The sequence below is a fragment of the Engraulis encrasicolus genome, chromosome 3, assembly GCF_034702125.1.
Source record: "Engraulis encrasicolus isolate BLACKSEA-1 chromosome 3, IST_EnEncr_1.0, whole genome shotgun sequence".
Classification (NCBI taxonomy): Eukaryota; Metazoa; Chordata; class Actinopteri; order Clupeiformes; family Engraulidae; genus Engraulis; species Engraulis encrasicolus.
The window spans coordinates 23,881,880-23,904,870 of record NC_085859.1 but is presented as its reverse complement, the minus strand read 5'-3'; the positions used below and the strand labels follow the sequence as shown (position 1 = coordinate 23,904,870).

At 46.4% G+C, this 22,991-nt stretch overlaps 1 protein-coding gene across 4 annotated transcripts in view; it reads right to left on the bottom strand.

Moving 5' to 3' along the window:
- The window catches only part of git2a (G protein-coupled receptor kinase interacting ArfGAP 2a), a 59,842-nt gene that overhangs the window by 29,401 nt on the left and 7,450 nt on the right, over positions 1-22,991 (bottom strand). For all 4 annotated transcript variants that reach the window (XM_063195043.1, XM_063195042.1, XM_063195039.1 and 1 more), the window contains exons 3-11: positions 20,692-20,804; positions 18,406-18,511; positions 17,704-17,790; positions 16,349-16,479; positions 4,814-4,908; positions 3,327-3,372; positions 1,657-1,708; positions 1,253-1,325; positions 831-928 (exon numbers count right to left, since the gene is read on the bottom strand). In XM_063195043.1, the coding sequence (XP_063051113.1) occupies positions 831-928; positions 1,253-1,325; positions 1,657-1,708; positions 3,327-3,372; positions 4,814-4,908; positions 16,349-16,479; positions 17,704-17,790; positions 18,406-18,511; positions 20,692-20,804 (801 nt within the window). The remainder of the gene's footprint in view (positions 1-830; positions 929-1,252; positions 1,326-1,656; positions 1,709-3,326; positions 3,373-4,813; positions 4,909-16,348; positions 16,480-17,703; positions 17,791-18,405; positions 18,512-20,691; positions 20,805-22,991) is intronic.

Below are 22,991 nucleotides of genomic sequence, written 5' to 3'. Positions count from 1 at the left end.
TGTGCTCCACGTTACTGGTAACCCGCCGCTTTGACTCAAAGGAAAATACTGATTGCTTGGTCACGCCTCCTCGCAATAGAGATGGAAAGGCGGTCTGAATCAGAGCAAGATGATGTGCGTTGCGCACGAGAACAAATCCTGAATTTGACCGTTTCTAAAAAGTTTTAAGAGATATTATCCGATTTGTACCGATGCGGACAGTCAAGGTACGATGTATCTCGATTTTATTTGCGTTTCTTACCGATGCAGACGTTTGCAAATCGATGCAACCGTACTGTACAGGTTGTATCGATTTTCCGATACGTATCGGTGAATCTTCCCTTCCCTACTACGTACACAGAAGAACTGTGAAAACAGAGAGCAAAGTGCTTCTTGCTGGGTGTTAAAGCAGCACCTTCTAAATAGGCATGCCTGGTTTCACATAGGCGAGTGGTGTGGTATACTACATCAAGACAAGTTGTGAAGTACATTAGAAGACGTATGCTTCTCACATGGTGTTAAAACAAGAAGAGTTTGTGTGTTTTAAATAGGCAGTACTGGTTTCGCATGTCTAAGAAATGGCATAAAAGACAAAGACGGGAGTTGAGGTGCAGTAGAAGGTCTGTGCTTCTTCAAGGGCAGAATGCTAACTAGTGAAAAAAACAGAGGCGTCATCAATGGCTGATGCAGCTGAAGTATACAGTGTACAGGTACTTAAAGCCAAAAAGGTGTGAATACATTTTGAGGACGAGACTGCAGAGTGTTAAAAGAGAAAAGCGTTGCGTTTGAGCATGTGTTTCAAATAGACATGTCTGGTGTTGTGTTTTAGCGCGTGTTCCAAATAGACATGCCTGGTTTCGCGTCGATGAGTACTCCGGGTTGACAGGAAGGAAAGGCACAACTGTTGTCTCCGTTACCAAGGTGCTGTGGTTCTGGGTCGCAAGCCAAACTGCAACACGCACACACATTAAAAATACAGTCATGGTCTTTATGTTTTATTGTTCTACTGATCTTGCTCGCTGGCAATGACATCATCCATCTGAACAATAATAAAAAAACTATGTACATTACTTCACATACTCATTTTATAGCTCATCTACAGAAGAACAACTGTGTCTCCTGCAACTGTACTGCAGTTAAGGCCTGTGTGTACAGTATGTGTGCGTCACATGTGCATGTGGGTGACTAGTATGCTTCATCTCAACATATACAGTAGGTGTAGGTGCGCGCACATCTGTATGTGTTCGGGTGTGTATGTGTAGGTGTTGCTCACCGGCGTCTGTTTCCCGTCTGTCGACCTCGTCATACACGTCCATCGCCAGCTCTTCAAACAGGTGATTACTGAGCTGTGGTCACGAGAGAGAGAGAGAGAGAGAGAGAGAGAGAGAGAGAGAGGCGGTAAGTCTGAGTCATGTATGATCTGTTGTATGTTCTGATGTCCAACAAATGCACACACACAAACACAAACTCACAAACACATGCACATGCACATGTGCACACACACACACACACACACACACACACACACACACACACACACACACACACACACACACACACACACACACACACACACACACACACACACACGCACACGCACACGGACACGCACACCAAAACATTGTCATTAAAAGACACTGGTGTCATCAGCCAGATGGCTTTGTTTGCAGTGCTTACCGACTGCAGTTTCTTCTTTGCTGCTTTGGCCAACTCGGTTAAATCTGTACTACTGTGGGGAGAAAACACACACACATACAAAAAACCCACAAAAAACACATTTCCTTCATGTTCTTTTGTGACAGTGCTCAAGTAAAGCTGTGACAGTAGTTAGAGTGGAGAGTAGAGTAGAGTATCATGTATTGATTCAGATGGAAATTAAGGTGTCAAGTAGCATCCATACATAAATACAGAAGTAGACACAAAGACATCACACACAACATTGCACATACGTACTGTATATCCACCATACATATATTCACAGGTCAGATCTCTCTATCCCAATCACACACACACACACACACACACACACACACACACACACACACACACGAGATTTAAAAAATAATAGTAAAAAAAATAAAAATAATTATATATATATATATATATATATATATATATATTAGCGGTGTGGATTGGCACTGCCCTCACGATCCGATTCGATCACGATTCGATCACGAATCGGGAGGTTTCGATTCGATTCTATGCGATCCGATCCGATTCAATTCTACAATGCATTGCAATGCATTACATTTCTACTGAAAGCAAAGCAAATGTTTAATCAGTCATGATGAGGCAATACAACTAGTCAATACAACTAGATACTGAGCAACAAATTACTGGCTGTTTTTTGTATCAGGCTTGCAATGTTTTGAAGTGTTTTTATTTAATTTAACATTCATTTGCTCCCGAAATATCCATGGAAGTAATTGAAACTTAAAGAAATTGCCGGATCGATTCTGGAACTTGCCGGATCGATTCTGGATCGTCCATGCCCCGCATTGGATTGCATCGCTGAATCGATCATTGTTGACACCACTAATATATATATATATATATATATATATATATATATATATATTATAAAAAATAAAGTTCAAAGATTCATGCACAACTTGTAGGTGCTAGAAAAAGAAGTAAACTTCTTTCTTGTTAACCCTGTGACAGTGTTTTAACTTACATGTTCCTTTTTTATCCACCAGCATCATCATCATGTGCCAGCAGTGAAAGGAAGAGACATACAAGCATATCAATTTCCCAAATCATATCTCTCTCTCAAGAGAGAGTTATTCTGAACGGACCACAGATGCAGTGTAAAGTGTATTCTTAGCATATCATTCAGAGCACAGCTACGACACACACACACACACACAACAGGTGCCAAAGGCCTAGTCAATATACCAGCGCAGAAATGAAATGAGAGAGAGAGAGAGAGAGAGAGAGAGAGAGAGAGAGAGAGAGAGAGAGAGAGAGAGAGAGAGGGGCAGATGGCCTTAGGTCTAAAAGCATGCACTAACAGGAACCATCTCTGCTGGAAACTTTTTTGTTATTGCAAATATTTCGAGGCCACCTGCTTTTAAGAAAACCCAACATGCACATGCACACACGACCTCTCAAACACAAGTCTTCCCTCTCTCTCTCTCTACACACACACACACACACACACACACACATAGACACAGACACAGACACAGACACAGACACAGACAAACACACACACACACACACACACACACACACACACACACACACACACACACACACACACGCACACACACGCACACACACGCACACACACACGCACACACACAGATGGTGATGTGTGTTTTATTTAAAAAACAGCCTCTTACCTGTCAGCCAGTTGAGGTATGATGAAGTGTTCTCCACTTCTGTGATCTAAGAGAGTGAGAGGTGTGGGTCAATATACTTACTCAGTACACTCATTCAAGTCAATTACAGAGGAAAACGTAATGTATCAATAAAAAGTCTTATATTATACTTGAAACTTTTAAAATATACTCTACTATGAATCTGAATAGCTTTAATAGTTTGCCATAGTCCAAAGGCCCATATGCACACCATGCAGCCTCATGACAAGACAGTAACCTTACAGGAGGCCCACAATCCTACTCAAAAATACGGCACACACACAAAAACGATCACTGATCTGTCAGCGCAAAGGGTCAGATCGCAGCTTTTACAAGCATGTTTAACAAGAACCTGACATCTCCATTGGATAGGACAAAGTAGACAAGTACAAAGGCTTTTTTAGACAGACTAACTATTTGGTATGGCATCAAACTGTCATGCCACGACATGTTTCAGTAAGAAGTTATATCTCTTATCACTTTCACATCGGCAGAGCGTTCCTGGCTAGGCACACCCATATGAAAAAGAAATACATGAAACTTATAAAGTGATTCAATCGCTGTGTGAGGAAAATAAGAAACGTGACTCTTTTATAGTATGTGTCATTTATGAGTAAGTACAATTACACATTCCATCTACAATACAACAGTATACTGCAATATAAGCATTTTATATGGAATGTATGTGTGCCTGTGTATAGATACTTTATGAATGACTTTGTAAGATTTGTGTATTACTTTTTTGCATGTGTAACACAGGGTTCAGCGGTAGAGCATTGATAAATCTTCCTCCTGAAGCCTCACATATTGTAGAGGCACTGGTGACTGAGCTAGTAGCCTGACTGTTTACCTCACTGGTTAACATATCTTCCTTCTACAGTATGCCTGCAATTTGCTGTGAAGCTGCAAGTTCGGAGCCCCAAGTGGCAGATTGTGTCAGATGACTTTGGTTACACTGGTGCTGTGACCTGGATGCCAACATATTCGAACTAATAGAGTTTGGCGGTAGAGTGTTAGTAAACCTCCCTCCTCAAGCCTCATGTACTGCTTTCAGGTCGACAAGAACGGTGTGTGCCGTTGCCCGTTCCCACACCAGTTACGTTCAGAGCAAAAGTACTAACCGGCGAACCACCTGCATTCATACTGGGCTGCTCTGTCACTATGTGTTAGCCGGAAGCACGTCCACGTTGTTGTCACGGTTCACCGAGAAAAACAAGTATTTTTTTTATTTTTGCATCGCGAGCCAACTTTGCGGTTCCCGAACGCTCAGACTTGCTGCGTGAACACGCCAACTGGTTTGAGATCAGGAACAAGCACCGGCATCATTGTCAGCCTGAACACGCCTATACAGATGCACTGACAACTGTGCTCGCCTGAGCTAGAGGCGCTACCCTCCCATACCCAGAGGTTGTGAGTTTGAGGCCCGAGTCTGGACCTACGGTCACTGGGCTGGGGTGTGAGTGACTCACCTGGCTTGCGGCCACACAGGTAGAAGGCCAGCCTGTCCGTCAGCTCGTACTGGATCTCCACCAGCCTCTCCGCCAGGTCATGCTGCCCAGCTTGCCTGGGGATGGTTATATGCAGTATGCAGACAGACACACACACACACACACACACACACACACACACACACACACACGTTTTCATTTATACACAGGCAAATAAATCAACATACAGTACATACATACATACATAACAAATTCTGCCATTTTATTGTCATGACATGCTTCCATTAAGTATGTGACTGTGCATGTTGCTGTGTGTGTACCAGAGCATGGCAACCCGACCGAAGCCCGACGGGCCTGGTCGGAACCCGACGGGCCGGGCCGGGCTCGGACAAAAAAAATAGAATATCTGTCGGACTCGGGTCGGACTCGGGCTTGAAGCAAACAGACATTGTGAAAATTGTAAGCAACCAGAGGAAACGTTTCAGTTCATGCAAACGGCAGTTTTGTGATTAAAAAATAAGTAATTGAATAGGCCTATGTATAAATGAAAATGTTGGTAGGCTACTCGTGCGAGTGATTATTATTGGCTATGCACGCGCCAGTTACCAATGGCAACATGGACGCTCACTCCCGGTCAGCCCAGTAGGGATGCCTAGTCAACTTGTTTTCTTAAAAGCGCCAAATCAACAGTTGTCAGCGGACGCGTGGTCTTTTGTTGTAGGCCTAGTGTAGCCTAGGCCATGTTTTAGCATGCCGAGGCTGTCTTGAACATAAAATGACGAAGTTTGTCACTGCATTGTTCGCCAAGGATTACATTTCCAGCATGTGCTAGCAAGGAGCATAATATGGATAACTAAGAAGATGCACAAGCTACGTGGAGTAAGGTAGGAGAGGTTTCCTGTTACTACTTTGTCCGCTGTGACATATCATGTCCTTCACGTAGGTTCTTCTTAATTGTTGTCACTTTTACTGTACAGTTGTAACTATGCGCGTGCAACCTTTCCTGATTTTATATTGACCGCATGGACATCAGGGGAAATGACATTCTCTTGGGGGCCGAACAGGTTCTTCTGGGTTAAATTATAGCCCATCCTTCTTAACGACAAGGAGCAGCAGCTTCACAGGGCTCGCGGGGATTTATTTGCATTAACAGTAACGTAACAAATGCTTCGATAGCGTGCTGACTGCATCCAAAACGTATTCCCTAGTAGTCAGGCTTGTTAAGTCAATATTCCATAAGAATCTTTCACTTGGTGATACAAGCACCAAATCAGGTACACAGGTGCTCCAGGGCCTACTCTCCCAGAAAAGGTCGCTATCCAGGTGAAAAAACAAGATGGCGGCCATTTTTCAAGATGGCTGCCTCATTAAAGGTGAAAAAAGCTGTTTTCGTCTTAGAATGCCAAGTAATCAAGATATCTGAGTGATGGAAATATTAAAATGTATGCATTCTGACAAGGACAACTTCATAGTATCATTATTTCATCATATAATGGCCACCACTTTTCAAAATGGCAGCCCTTACATGACTGAAAATGCACATTTATGACATACAGCTGTCCGATAGCAGGTATTCAATAATGCATACTAACCTTGCCATCACTGTTGGAATACAATGTCGTAAACTTGTTTACATTCTGTATTAGAGTGATGTTATAGCACAACCAGGGCACACTGGTGACATCACTGCTGTGAGACTCAGCATGGGGTTCAGTGTCGGCTTGTGGTACAATAGCTGTAGTTGTAGTTTACTAACTCTTTAGTATACTCACTTTAGTTGTTAGTATTTATAGTCTCCCATATACTATCCAATAAGACCCTGTATATAGCTTAATTAGAAATGTAGTTAGTGTAGTTAGAAATTTAGTTAGATAGCCGCACCTGAATTGACAGGATGTGCCAGAGCGGGAGAGCCGAGCCAAGGGTAACGGGGCTTCAGTTACCCGGATAGTGTACAGATTGCACAGAACTTAAATGACACTGGATGAACGATCGGGCTGGGTGTAGGGCAGAAGTTGCCTGATTTTCATAGACTTCAGATCACGTACCGCGATTCTGGTCTGACCAGGACTATAACGATTAGCGTTTCCATACAGAACGAACTTTGTTTCCATGGCCTGGTTAACCCGCCTCCCTCGGCTTGCTACTGGTTGAGGGCTGTGCCGAAGTTTAAACCAAACATTTCTTAGCCCAATAGAACGTCTCTGCTTAAACCACGTCACTGCCTTGAACACATCTCTACCCAGGACAGCTGGAAATGCACAGTTGATTGGTTCCAGACAAAGTAGGTGGAGATCCCGCTGTAGCGGGAGAGAGCAAGCTCCTGGCCCTACTGTGTGTAGCTGAGCCGAAGGCGTAGCGTCACCAGTAGGGCGGAGCCCGGCTAGGGCAGAAGATGACTTAACCTTGTTGTGTCCCATATCTCAATGTGCTTTGATAATTTGAACAGTTGGGTGGTAAAAGGATAGACCCTCTGCCTTTAACCGTATTACACAAGATGTCTGCTAAAAATCCATTGAGCTGCAGTATGTGTCGGGAACAACACCTCAATCACCCTGACCCTGAGCACGGGGGCCCCGCAAGGTTGTGTGCTCAGCCCCCTGCTGTTCACGCTGCTGACACATGACTGCACAACGACCCACAGCACTAACCATCTGATGAAGTTTGCGTACGATACAACACTAGTGGGCCTCATCTCTAAGGGTGACGAGACTCACTACAGAGAAGAAGTAGACTTGCTGGCCAGATGGTGCAAGGACAACAACCTCCTGCTGAATGTCAACAAGACCAAGGAGATTGTTGTCAACTTTCAGAGGGGCCAAAAACAACTGCTACCACTGACCATCGACAATGATGTTGTGGAGAGAGTGAGCAGCACAAAATTCCTCGGAGTGCACATCAGCGACGACCTCTCTTGGACCACAAACACATCATCACTGGTGAAGAAGGCCCAACAGCGCCTCTACTTTTTGTGCAAACTGAAGAAGGCAAGTGCTACACCCTCCATCATGACAGCATTCTACAGAGGAACCATAAAGAGCATCCTGACCAGCTGTGTGACACAGTGTGGGGAGGAGGTTGCACAGAGCAAAACAGGAAGACACTCCAGCGCATTGTGAACACAGCGTAGAAGATCATTGGAGCGCCACTCCCTCCCTGCAGGACATTTACACCACCTGCCCCACCCGAAAAGCACTGATGATCACCAAGGACCTTAGTCACCCTGCACACAAACTGTTCAGTCTCCTGCCCTCTGGAAAGAGGTACAGGTGCCTCAGCTCCCATACCACCAGGCTGGCAAAGACCTTCATACACCAAGCAATCAGGATGCTGAACTCTTAACCCGTCCTCCTATCACTGATAGCCCCCCCTCAACACTGAATTGTGATTGCACATTCTACTTGCACTAACTCAAAACACACACACACACACACACACACACACACACACACACACACACACACACACACACACACACACACACACACACACACACACACACACACACAGAACTAACTCAAAAGCACACACAAACATGCACACACATGTTGCTGCTGCTTCATGCCTGTTACTTAATGACTGTACTGGAAAACTAGCTACCAACTGTAGTTGTAAATATTGCACATTACAATTGCTTAAGTACTTTATATGTATTATTATTTCACAATGCTACTATCACCATATCAGAATCGTCACAATAGGACATAACTGAAAATGCACAACAATACCTCTTCTTAATACATGTTCTATGTATGTCTGCTGTTGCCCAGTCTTGCACTTTATATACTGTATCTGTAAGGGTATTGTATAGGTACTCTAGGTGTAATGCATGTGTACTGTCTATGTCCACACCTAAAGTCTATGCCTATGTCTGCATGGGAAAGTAACAGTGACACTGAAGAAGGCTCTGTGCAGCCGAAACGTCTGTCATGTCAGTCCCTGCAAAGTTAAAATAAAATAAAACCACAAGAAAGAAGAAAAATTGAGAGCGATCCATGCCCTACTACTGCATGGGAAAGTAAGAAACGTAATTTCAAGTCTTTGTATGGCCAGTGCATGTAAAGAAATTCTCCAGGATGCAGGATTAGAGATGATGTGGATCGAATTCGGCCATGGTCATTCCATCAGGTGGCTGCCAATTCATGACATGGTGTTGAATCTTGGGCCAGAGAAATCCAAAAGCATGATGTCCTTCCATTCTTTCACTGGCTGTGATGTTGTATCAGCTTTCCATAGCAAAGGCAAGAAAACAGCATGGCAAACATGAGACGTCTGCCCTGAAGTGACTCATGTCTTCAAAAAGCTCAGTTCATACCCAGAAGTAATTGAACATACTGACCTGAACCTTCTTGAGAGGTTTGTCATCAATATGTATGACAAGAACAGCACAACAGACAAGGTTGATGAGGTTGACTGGACTTGTTTGCTCGAAAACAAAGATCCTATGATGCCATTCCACCAACAAGTGCATCCCTTGTCCATCATGTTAAACGGTCCGCTGCCAAACTGCCTGTATATGGGGCCGAGCTACTGTGTGCAAAATGCAAATTGAAAGCCCTGCCAACTGGGGGTGGCAAAAAGATGGTGAGGCCTGGAAAGTTCTCTGGTCAAAGCCTCCTACAATTGCGGAGAGTTGCCAGCAACTGACAAAACGTGGATGCAAGACTGACTGCCGAGGAAGATGCAAATGCTATTGCTTTAGCCTCAACTGTACACAATTATGTTCCTGCAAATGTGAGGACTAAAAATAACTAATCCAACATATGCATCAGAGAGTTTTCCTACCCAAACAACAAACATGTAATCATTATAGGCCTACTTCTGTTTTTGTAATATTTAGAATCATTCAGTGAGTGTTAGTTTATTTACATGTAATTATGAAAATACTATAATTGTCAATATTTTTTTTGAGTGTATCATTGAATTTTCCATGCTCAACATAATATATTTCCATACATATATATTCAAAATATGATCAGTCAATCAAAATATACATAAAAGCCATTTAAAAGCAGTTCAATTGGCGGCCATCTTGGAAAATGGCCGCCATTTTGTTTTTTCACCTGGATAGCGACCTTTTCTAAAAGGGTAGGGTCTGAAGCACCTCTGAACCAAATTTGATGCTTGTATCACCAAGTGAAAGATTGTTTGAGGTAATTGCTGCACTATAGTTCCCTATCGCAGTGGACTGCGATCTAACACATGGGACGTGACGTATGCACGGATCCAATCGAAGCACTTTCTACTCACGCCGAATGGCTGAGAGGCTGTCAGTCATCCCCTGGGCCCGCCCTTAGGGCATAAATAGCTGGGTATGACGCAGCCTCGGCCTCTTTCAATACTTCGATAGAAGTGATCCGTCAAGCAAACTACGTCTACGACTTTATCTCAGATTCGAGTTCTCATTTCAACCGTGTGCTTCAACTCTTTCAAGCCGGTGAGTGGATTTTCTCTGGTCACAGGCTTTGGGTGCCACGAGTTGATTTTTGTTTCTTGTATTGGCTATTAGCTTCTAGCTTGCAAGTTTGCTACTTCTGTTAGCTCTGCTTGCTAGTGGTTGCTACATTAGCTAACTGGAGCATTCACTCGGTAGTTTTCTTTAGAATTCGGACCGATTGTGAGTGTTAACTGTTTCTCTGGTGTGTCTAGGATGTCGAGGCTGCTGTACCCGGAGTGCCCGCACAGCAGGGACAAAGGGGACCGGCACCGATTTTGCATTGTCTGTCTCGGCAGAGAGCACGCCGAGGCAGCGCTGTCGGGCGGTTCTACCTGCGAATTCTGTGCTGAACTGACACTCGCTAAAATCACCAAGCGCTCGGCTTACTGGACTCGCAGAGAGGCGAGAGAAGCTGCTGCCCAGGCTGAGGAGATTCCCACAGCCGAAGGCAGCACAGATCACGATATGGAGGGGCATGACTGTCGCGAGCCCGCCACAGCCAACCCCGCTCCCACCTTGCCATCTGGCGGGAGTTCACGCCACGAGGCAGCAGGGGAGCTAGCTGCACCAGCCCCACATGCAAGAGTGAGGTCGCACCACGAGGCGGTGGAGTTACCGCGTGGCTTCCACGACCAGCCCCTGCCAGAGCTGGTATTTGGGCAGGAGTCGGAGGAACAGCCAGAGGACTTCAGTGATGCAGAGGGGTATTATGGTGAATATGAGGAGGAGGTGGTCGAAGAGTCCCGGGCATCCTCTCCCCCGGTAGGTTCGAGGACACTGGGTCTGCAGCTGCACGAGGTGGCTACCAGGGCAGCTAGCAAACTCGGCCTCCCTCTCCCCACCCCCCCCCAGCACAGAGATGTCGTTGCTGGATGGGGAATACTATGCCGGGCCCCAAACACCGGCGCCCTGCCCAATCCCGTTTTTTCCAGAAGTGCACAGGGAGCTAGTCAAGACCTGGAGCAACCCCTATTCGGCCCGTGCCCCAGTCCCAGGCTTTGCTGCCTACATGCATATGGACCAGGCCAAGGAGTGTGGATATCTCTCCTTCCCACCGGTGGAGGATACGGTGGCGAGTTACTTGTCGCCCTCTTCACCTGCATTGCGCCTGGGCCGCAAACCTCTCCTGCCGTCTCCAGTGGCCAGACTCCAGGCCACTCTCGCTGAAAAGTCCTACCTGGCGGCTGGACAAGCAGCATGCTCCATCAACACAGCGGCGTTGCTGCAGAGATATCAGGCCAAGCTACTCACGGAGCTGTCTAATACGCTGGATGCTGAGAGTGAGTTGGTGGTGGAACTGCGCAGGGCGACTGACCTGTCTCTCCGCCTCACGCGCTGTTCATCTCAGGCAGTGGGCCGTGCTATGGGGGCGGCAGTAGCAACACAGCGTTCTCTGTGGCTGTCCCTGGCACAGCTGTCGGAACGGGAGAAGGCCCCACTCCTAGATGCCCCGGTGAGTGCTGAAGGAGTGTTTGGTGATGCTGTGGGGACAATGACTGCTAAATTTGAAGTGGAGCAGAAAAGCCGGGAGGCTTTCATGGCCTGGATGCCACGCAGCAGAGGTGAACCCCGGGGCCCCCCGGGTGGACCAGCTCCAGCTCCTGGCATGAAGCGGGGGAGTGGATCCCGTTCTCCAGCTCTTCCAGCTAAGATGCCGGCAAGGAGAGGATGGCAGCGACACCCGTTTAGGCCGCAGCCCCAGCCTCAGCCACAGGCCCCACAGCCAGCACCCCAGCAGCAGCAGCAGAGAGCGCCGTTCGTCCCGCGCCAGACTACTGCCCGCCGTGGTGGTGCGAACAGGACGCGGACCTGAGGATCACGTCCTGAAGAGAGGGGGGGGGAGGAGTTTTCCCCTCAGCGAAAGAGGACTGCCCGTTGCTCACATGCACCGCTCATGTCAAGCACGTTGTGCCAGTTTCCACAAGCACTACACACACACAAACAGAAAATGTTTTGTCCCCCTCTCTGCATCCAATATTAAAACAGCATTCTCTCACCCATGTTTACCTAAACAGTGTGACAAGCTGCCCTCAGAGCTTGACCCCCTCCTTAGACGGTGCGGGAATAAAGCCGAGTATAGACAAATTGACCATGAGCGGGGAAAACCCCGACCAATTGAGTCTAGATCAAAGATTAAAAGGTTTGGCGATGAGCGGGAGCGTCCCCGACCAATTAAAAGACTCCATGCCATGCCTAGAGGCATGCGTGGAAAACTGGCGCAAATGCGCACAGGCATCACCCTGGGTTTTGAAGACTGTCTCAGTGGGCTACACAATTCAGTTTGCTCGCCCCCCACCAAAATTCAGCGGGGTGATTCAAACAATAGTTCCGGAGGGTCAGGTCCCTTTCCTACAGGAGGAAATAGACTCCTTGTTGTTGAAAAAGGCAATAGAGATGGTGCCACAAGGGGAAGAAAACGCAGGCTTTTACAGCCGGTATTTTCTTGTCCCAAAAAAAAGGCGGGGGATTTCGGCCAATCTTAGATTTAAGGAGGCTGAACAAATCACTCATGAAAAGAAAATTCAGGATGCTGACCAACCGCCAGCTCCTTCAATTTGTGAAACCAAACGACTGGTTTGTAACCATAGACCTGAAGGATGCATATTTTCACATAAAGGTGGTGCCAAGGCATCGGAAATTTCTCAGATTTGCATTCAGAGGGAAAGCATATCAGTTTTCGCGTCTCCCATTCGGTCTAGCCCTATCCCCTTTTCTGTTCACAAAGTGTCTGGAAGCGGCAGTCGCACCATTACGCCAGCAGGGGGTGCGCTTGTTCAACTTTCTAGACGACTGCCTTCTTTGCTGCCACTCGCAAGAGTTAGCTGCACAGCAGGCCAGTCTTGTGCAGGCACACCTAGGCCAGTTGGGATTTGTGATAAACAGGAAGAAGTGTGTTCTCAAACCAAGTCAGACTTCACAGTTCCTAGGCATGACACTGAATTCTGTGACTATGACAGCTCACCTCTCTCAGGAGAGAGCAGCCGCAATCAAGACCTGTGTGGCCCAATTCAGAATAGGCCAATGGGTGTCATCTCACCTCTGCCAGAGGCTGCTGGGAATGATGGCAGCAGCAGCAGTCTCCCTGCCAATGGGGCTACTGCGCATGCGGCCTTTTCAAATGTGGTACCTGTCTCTGAAGCTCAACCCCTCCAAAGACAAATACCGCAAAATAGTAGTGAATTCAAAGTGCAGGAAGGCCCTCACAATATGGAGATCCTCCCAATTTCTCAGTGCGGGAGCGTCTCTAGGCATAGTGACGCACCGAGTGGTGATTACGACCGACGCGTCTACAACTGGTTGGGGGGCAGTCTGCAACGGGAGATCGGTGAACGGTCGTTGGTCTGCAGTCCAGGCCAAAGCTCATATAAATGTGTTGGAGCTGCAGACAGTGTTTCTAGCCCTACGGTATTTTTTGTCAGTGGTGAAAGGCCATCATGTTCTGGTGAGGACCGACAACACCACGGCCATGGCATACATAAATCGCCAGGGGGGCGTGCGCTCCCTGGCTTTACACCGGTTGGCGAACAGTTTACTGCTATGGGCAGCAGATCACTTGTTGTCTCTCAGAGCAGTTCATATTCCAGGTCACCTCAACTGTGGAGCGGACCTACTCTCAAGGGGCAACCCGCAGGCAGCAGACTGGCGCCTCCATCCCCTGGTGGTCGATCAGGTATGGCGGCGGTTCTACAAAGCCGAAGTGGACCTGTTTGCCACGAGACAGAACACACACTGTCAGCTTTGGTTCTCTCTGGGGGGAGACGACCCACCTCTGGGGGTGGACGCACTGGCACACCCGTGGCCGGGCGGACGTCTTTATGCATTTCCTCCAGTGCCTCTAATTCCTCAGGTGCTGAGCAGAGTCATGGAGGAGAGGAGAGAACTGTTGTTAATAGCACCCCTGTGGCCGAACCGGCCATGGGTCGCAGAGTTGAACAGGATGTCAGTACAGCCGCCGTGGGAGTTGCCCTCACGGAGGGACCTGCTGTCACAGGCGGGAGGATCCATATGGCACCCCCGGCCGGAGCTGTGGCAGCTCAGGGCCTGGCACCTGAAAGGGGAAGGCTGTTAGCATCAGGACTATCTGAGGCAGTAGTCAATACTATTCAGAGTGCTAGGGCTCCATCAACTCGCTCTCTCTATACGCTGAAATGGCGTTTATTCGAGCAGTGGTGTATCTCACGGGGTCATGACCCCATCAACTGTGCTGTAGGTGTCATATTAGATTTTTTGCAGCACATGTTTGATGATGGTAAGGCTGCCTCTACACTAAAGGTGTATGTGGCAGCTATCTCTGCTTGTCATGTGGGCATAGGTGGTGCAACACCTGGTAACCACCCTCTGGTGTCACGATTTATGGCTGGGGTGAGACGGCTCAGGGCCCCTCACAAACAGCTGGTGCCCTCATGGGATCTGTTAGTAGTGTTACGTGCTCTTACTGGGCCTCCCTTTGAGCCCCTGAGTGAGGTGGACATGAAGCTTGTTTCCCTAAAGACGGCTTTCTTGCTGGCCCTGGTGTCAGCAAAACGCATAGGTGATATTCAAGCTCTCTCAGTGAGCTCGACTTGTATGCAGTTCTCCGGAGCAGGTGATAAGGTCATTATGCGTCCAAATGCCGCATACACGCCCAAGGTAGTATCTACTCCCTTCCGTAATCAAGTCATTGAGTTAGTCAGTTTCTCACCTCCTCCCTTTGCATCAGCAGAGGAGGAGCAGTTGAACAAACTGTGCCCGGTGCGGGCTCTGCGTTGCTATGTGGAGCGCACCAGGTCTTTCAGGCAGTCTGATCAGTTATTTGTGTGTTTTGGCACTCAGGCTAAGGGTAGGCCACTGTCAAAACCAAGCCTATCACGCTGGATAGTGGAAACCATTGAGCTGGCTTACAGCAGCCAGTCTCTGGAAGCTCCAGAGGGACTGCGCGCTCATTCGACTCGAGGAGTCTCTTCTTCTTGGGCCCTACTGAAGGGTGTCTCCATAGAAGAGATATGCAGAGCAGCCAGTTGGAATTCTCATCACACATTCATTCGTTATTACATGTTAGATGTGAGTGAGCCTAGTTTTCTGCAGGGTGTTCTGGGAGCAGTGAACCTGTGATTACCCAGATTTACAGCCCTTTTTGGAAGTGTAACAAATGCATAACATGTTGGTCTCTAATGTGCTTAATCACCACATATTATCCCTGCATTTACCCCTATTAATAATAAGCCCATAAGGTGGGTGCTTAGGCCTCCACTGTAATTCACGCGTGATGGGATACGGTCCCATGTGTTAGATCGCAGTCCACTGCGATAGGGAACGTCTGGGTCATGACTATGACCTCGGTTCCCTTAGCAGGGACCAGATCTAACACTGCGTTGCGATTACAGTGCCTTGCTGGGCATAATGCTCAGTATTGAAAGAGGCCGAGGCTGCGTCATACCCAGCTATTTATGCCCTAAGGGCGAGCCCAGGGGATGACTGACAGCCTCTCAGCCATTCGGCGTGAGTAGAAAGTGCTTCGATTGGATCCGTGCATACGTCACGTCCCATGTGTTAGATCTGGTCCCTGCTAAGGGAACCGAGGTCATAGTCATGACCCAGACGTTTTCGCCTTTCTTATCCTCTCACGCCCCTCCCATGCATTTGGACACCGCACCCAATATCTCTGGTTAGTCTAACCGAAGGAAACATAAGGTGCGCTGTCACGTGTGTGTGTGTGTGTGTGTGTGTGTGTGTGTGTGTGTGTGTGTGTGTGTGTGTGTGTGTGTGTGTGTGTGTGTGTGTGTGTGTGTGTGTGTGTGTGTTTGTACTTACTATGCGTGCGTAACTAAATTAGGCTACTGCAAATTGCCTCATCCTAACGTCTTTGCCTATCTTGGCTATTTATCACGTGCTATTTTGAGTATGGAGGAGCCCACATAGAAAATCTTGCTTGCGCACAGGTTCTGTTGTTATTACAGTGGTCTCGGGCTTCGGACGGGTTCGGACACAAACATTTTAAATAGTCTCGGGCTCGGGTCGGGGTCGATCACTTTTCTGTCGGCTGAGGGCCGGGCTCGGACAGAAAAATACGGCCCGAGCCACACTCTAGTGTGTACTAGGCACACTCTCTTCTCCTGCCCTCCGGTCTGTCTGCACCTTACCTTGCATAGTCTATGGGGGTGTGGCCGTTGGAGTCTGGCGCGCCTGGATCGGCACCGTACACCGTGAGCAGCTCGGCCTGGGACACCTGGCCCGCCTTGGCCGCCACGTGCAGGGGCGAGTTGCCCTTCTCCTGCGGGGAACGATGGTGGCAATGTTCAGAGTAGGGCTGGGACAATTAATCGACTAATCGAGACTAATCGACTATAAAAATTAGTCGACAAAAATGTTCATAGTCGACTAATCGTTCCATTTAATTCAATGTTTTTTTAACTTACTTTACTAATGCTTTATTACTTTATTGAAACCTAAAATAGTTCAGAGGGGTAGATGTGTGCACATCCCACCTGATGGGTCAGGACAATCAAAGCAATAATCCCAAGTAAAAGAGAAAAAAGTCTGCAAACACTGCATGTCTTCTGTGAAAATGTAGCGCTCTTGCTATTACATTTTCACAGAGGACAAACAGTGTTGCAGACTTTATTCCCTTTCACTTGAGTGATGGTGGCAGACATGGGGGGGGGGCTTGAATGAGGGGGGAATCCCACTAGGCAGTTAGTGGTGTAGTGGGGATTTTTAAAGTGGGGGTACGCGATTTGTGACGTCATCAAATAATTAGGCACCTTATCACGTCAATCCCCTTTTTGTATTCAAACACGGACAGAATTTAAAAAAAAAAATCTCACCTCAGGAGAAGTGGGTGGACTGCGTACCCCCGCGTATCACACCCACTACACCCCTGTGGCTAGGTTTGGATAGGAAGGGGCTTGTGCTTGCGTAACAGATGCTAACTACCAGAGTTTGGTAGAATGTTACAGAACGTCCCTCCCAAAGCTTCATATAGATGCACTAGCTACTGAGCTAGAGTTCTAACTACTTTGCTCACTGGTTAGCTCCCATTTCTAGAGATTACTGTGAGGTCACAAGTTCGAGCCCCAACTGGCAGACTGTGCGGGATGACCTCGGTTACATTTGGATGTGCCAGAGAAGGAGCCTGGGCTTGGATGGAGGAATAGCTCTCTAGGGTGGGATAAGCTTGATAGGCCCATTGGGCTTGGGTGTGGGGTAAATCTTTGGATGGGCTTGGAGGGAAAGCAAGCGGGGCCTGCATGGACTTGGATGGGAAGGGAAGGGAAGCTAGTTCAGGACATGGCAAAGATGAACCACACACACCGATCTCTTTTAATTTATTTTATTGTGGTGACGTATTGGGCCAACCACAGCCCTTCCTCAGACTGAGATGGAAGTGTGTGTGAGATCTGACTGGGAAGGGAGCAGGGAAGCTCCCAGGATGTGGATGAGGGGGGAAAGGCTTCCTGGGGCCTGGAGTATGAATGGGAAGTAAGGGGATTTTTACCGGGTGGAAGAAGTTGGCTTGCGCTCCTAGTGACAGCAGTCGCAGGCAGGTCTCCAGATTCCCAGTGCGCACACTCGAGTGCAGTTGCTGCGGGGGAAAACCAACAACAATAAAAAAAAACCAGATCTTTCAGTCTACTGCTTGAAATTGGAGATCAATTCAATTGAGGCATATGAGTAAATGGTGAAAACAAGCACTCACTTCAAGTCTATGGTCTGACAAAATTGGATTTTGAACTTAAGACACGCTGACACTGGCTACGTTTACATGAGACATTTAATTCAGAATTAACTCACTTTAATTCTGAATAAAGGTTAATTCCGCTTTGAAAACGTCATGTAAACAAACACCTCACAATTCGGAATTAAATTAAAGATCAAAGTAAACTTGACGGAACTATTTAATTCTGAATTATAAATTTCGGAATTAAAAACGTCAACGTAAACGTAGTGTAAACGTAGTGTAAACGTAGCCACTAGCCAATTCCAGTCTGTTATAAATCTGCTGCTACCAAAATGGCAATAAATAACCAAGTTGTAATATATTATTAAATAATCCTATGGTAGCAGTCTTTTCAATGATTGGTACAGCATTCCACTGTTGGAACAGTGCACATTATGAGTCAACTAACATTTTTCAATGCCCATATAGTGGGTACTGCACTTTGCCTTTGTAGGCCAGTATACTGAAGTGGTCTGTCACCTTGCTCAGGTCCTTGGCTGTGCAGCTGTCATCGTCTCGACAGGGCATCCGGTGGACAAACGCCAGCATCTGGTATTTAGCCTTGATGAACTCGGCCTTGTTTGGGCTGTGAAGGTGACGTGAAAAGTAATGCAATTAAATATTGAAATATCTGTCCTCCATCTCACCAACACTTACCACGCACCTTACCCACCGACCAATCTCCCCACTCACCACCAATTACATAGGCTCCAGTATTTTCTGTAAAGCTTACATATTGACAGAGAATCAAGCATCAAAATAGGTCTTTCTTGTGGCTATAAGAATGACAACATACAGTAAACGTTCCGATTCATTGCCCAATTTTTCCTCGTCATTGTTGGTCACGGACCAGTTACTTTGAAAGGCCTTCAGGTTTTCAGGGCTGTCGAGGTTCAGTGGGTCACTCACTGCCACAGGGTATATTTTACAGACTTCACAATAAGGGCCCTGACAACTCCACATGGCATAGGGTGCATTCGCAAAAACTACCACTCTGAGCACACACCAGTGCTTCCAAAGCATTCGTAAATTCCGAGTGTGACGTTCATTTAGTATGATGGAATACTGTTATTAGTTCAGTATTCCACTTTCACTGCGGTAGATTTCATTTGAGAAGGCAGAAATAGTGTTTGTGGTCAAAGTGCATGTTGCTTTTGCTGGCAACACTATCAACATACAGTGCAGTGAAAATTGATCTATCTATCTATCTATCTATCTATCTATCTATCTATCTATCTATCTATCTATCTATCTATCTATCTATCTATCTATCTATCTATCTATCTATCTATCTATCTATCTGTATAAATGGAGACTCCAAAACTGTACAGTATGTCTAGCCCTCTACAAGTAGCCGACAAGCATCTAGACACACGTTTCTCACATTGCTATAACTCTACATTGCTCTCTCTCTCTCAAATTCAAATTCAAGATAAATGCTTACTGGGCAGCTAGATGTAATGAGTTGCAGTGGTTCTTGTAGACAGCACTGAATGCACAGTGCACACTTACTGGACTTCATCCTGTGTGTTGCTCTACAGCCAAAAATGTTCTGTGTGCACATGTTCGTGCACTGCAAAGCAATGGAATCCATTCCTGAGGAAGGCCAGTCATAGACAGTCCTGAATGCAGAGAGCTAGCTAGATGTAATGCAATGGCCCTAGCGAACAGTTCTGGAATGGATGGATACACACTTAATGGGCTTTGTCCTGTGGGTTGCTCTGCAATCTAATACAATGCAATCTACCACATGTCTGCACATCCTCGCCCCATGAGGATTGATGGATGGCCTGTGTCCCATTTCTCCCCACTCACACTGATTGTGATGCAGTACTGAGAAACGTTATATATAAGTTCATGGGCAGACTGGACTGCTCTCAAAACAGCATTATTGAACCCTTGTGAGTCCAGGAAAGAGCTCTGTGAGGTTCTCCTCCAAGCTCAGACGACACTGGAGAGACTGCATTTATGTCTGATGGGAGTGTACCCATGTTTTATTTATTTTATTTCTATTTATTTTTATTATTTTTATTTTTTCTCCAATTTTTCTTTTCATAACTTCTCTTGCTATGTAATTTTATACTGTTGTTTACCTTGATATGGATCATGCATATATGTCTGATATAAATAAAGTTTATTTATGTCTGCACATCCTCGCCCTATGAGGATTGATGGATGGCCCATGTCCCATTTCTCCCCACTCACACTACTCTTCCTCTTCGATTCCTCTTCCACTCTGTTCATAGTGGGGGTCACACACTCATTACAAGTATTGGGACACTCTACACTTTCACATACAAAAGTGTGAAGTCGATGTGGTAGTCATGGGACAGGTCCTTGGACAGATGGATGTTGCCTGGTTCACAACAGACCATATGAGACTGGTTCACAACAGACCATATGAGACTGGTTCACACCAGACCAAGTGAGATATACTAGCCCAGAGAGCGCCTACAGAATTTGTCATAGCAGGGGAGGTGTGGTTTGCCAATTGCCAACGGCTGTTTACTGGCCGTTACGAGTGTATCATTTGGTGTGTACGTAGCCCATAGCCAATCAAGTCAGTTGTATTATTCATACAAAATGTGAGCTTCCATTTGTCAAGCAATTACGCGTCATCATCTTTCAATCCCTCCCCGCTCTCGGATTGGCTCCCTATCTCAGGCGAGCGTTTTGGGGGAAGTAGGATGCGGTCTTTCAGATCGGAGCGATAGTGCAAAGCAGCATGGGATGTCCCAGGCTAACGTGTCGTGGATGCAGACTTACTGGACTTTGTCCTGCGGGTTCGCCTTCCTCTTCCCGCTCATAACGGAGGCTGGATCCAGCAGCGTGTGCTCCCAGATGGAGTTGGCTCCGTTATTGTACAGCGTCTGCACCATCTGAAAACATACAAGGGTGTTAATAACATTACATTACGCTACATTATGCTACCACTGTTCTCCAGAGCAACTTACAATGACTTACAGGGTATTGGTTATAGTCCCTGGAGCAACATAGGGTTTGGTCCCTTGTTCAAGGGCACCTCAGCCATGGATGATATGGGATTCGAACCGGAAACCATCGGAATTTAAGACTGACTCCCTTATCATTAGGCCCCAATTTAGAACGTGTCAGCTTTGTGTACACTACTGTCTCTGCTGCTATGTTGCATGTCTTTGCAATATAATATGTGTCTGCCGTCTTGTTAGTTCAGGCTGCCTTTCTAGACCAGGGGTCATTTGCAAAAAGAGACTACAGTGTCTACTAATATAACTCTGGGCATATGAAGGATACATAACAAAAGCGAATCAACAAATGTAATGTAATATAATGTAGTGTATAGTGTTGTGGCTCCGCACGCAAAGATATTCGTCCATATAAAGACAGGCCCATGGCGGGCCCATGGGGACCCGTGTTCGAGTTCGCCCTGAGTAATTTCCAAACCATACCGCATCCCTCTCTCTTTCCCCCATTTGCTTCCTGAATCATATCATCTCTCAACTGCCCTGTCAAACTAAAGGCCTTAAAGAGACACTGTGCAGGAAATGGTCAAACAAGGTACTGCAACAATGCTGCTTATTGAAATCGGGCTGCCTATTGCCAAATTTGATCTTTACATGAAATTTTACTAAGTAATAAACAAATATTTTCTAGTATGGTCCAAGCACAGTCATTTTTGCAGCTAAAAATGGCTATTTTTGGAAATTCAAAATGGTGGACCATGGAGAAGATCCCCCTTTTCATGTATGAAAAGTGCAATTTTTCCAGTCATAATGAATACTTAGAATTTGATGCTGGTGGTAAGTAATATTCATGAAAAGGTAACATTAGTGAATGGGCAGCATGAATTATTGAAATAAACAACTAAAAATCTCACACAGTGTCCCTTTAAAGAGTTTAAAACTACTAGTTATGCCACGGCACGGCATCTAGCCGGGGTGCTGCTCCCAGATAGAGTTGGCCCTGTTATTGTGCAGCGTCTAGACCAGTGTTTCTCAACCGGGGTGCCGGGGCACCTTGGGGTGCCGCAGGACCTCCTCAGGGGTGCCGCGGAAATGTGGCTGATAAATAAATTACGTAATATAATACATATTTATATAAATTAATAAATCAGTCAGTCGGCCAGTGGCATCTTTCATCTGCCATTTACGCACAATACAGTAAATTAAGGTCACCCCAGTAAGTTGCAACTTCGAAAATAGGTTGTGTGACATCACCAAATGTGCTACTTTTCCAAGCTTGTGTGATATCGGATGCGATGCCATGGTACGGCTTGTTGGTTTGGGGTGCCTTGACATTTTTCATGATTTGAAAGGGTGCCTCGTCTAAAAAAAGGTTGAGAAACACTGGTCTAGACCTCCAAAAACACACACACACAAAGCAGTCTGTGTGTCTCTCCAGCATGATGACATCAGCGGAGATGGTATTGATTAAAAATGAATAAATCATCTGTCTCCACGAAGGAAAAAAAACGTTTCCATGTCTTCCCTCTGCCTTCTTCTCTAAGCAGCTGATTTTCATCATCCATCTTGCCTTGGGGATATGGATCAGCTGATTATGATTTCTGAGACGGATGAGTCAAATTTGTAGCAGCAGAGTTCTTACTTTCTTTCTGAAACCCAGGATTGACAACTCTTAATTACTTCAGCCCGTGTTGCGTGACATTTTTTCTTATTGTTTTCCTTACTTTCCAACAGCAACCGATGGCCACAAACATCAACATAGCAAAAGTATGAACAGACACAACTTCCCATTCAAGGCCCAGCCAAAGCTCACTGGATCACTGAAAACGGTACAAAAAAAAAAGATTTCTTGGCAGTAGCAAATCTCTATGGGGTCTCCTCCTCCACATCAACAAGTCAAGTGTGCAGAAAGCCAGCAGTTGCTCTTTCTACTGAGAAGGTCAGCTTGAATTAAAATTCAATTTCTTTGCCACATTTGCAGCCATCAGTGTCTGGCTTGACTTAGAGGTGGGAGGAGTAGCCGCTGGCGTTGTATCATCTTTCATGGGGCATATTAAGGAAATGGATGCCTGACATGCCATGAATGCAGAGAGACTCTCTCAAAATACTGCTGGGCATTACAGC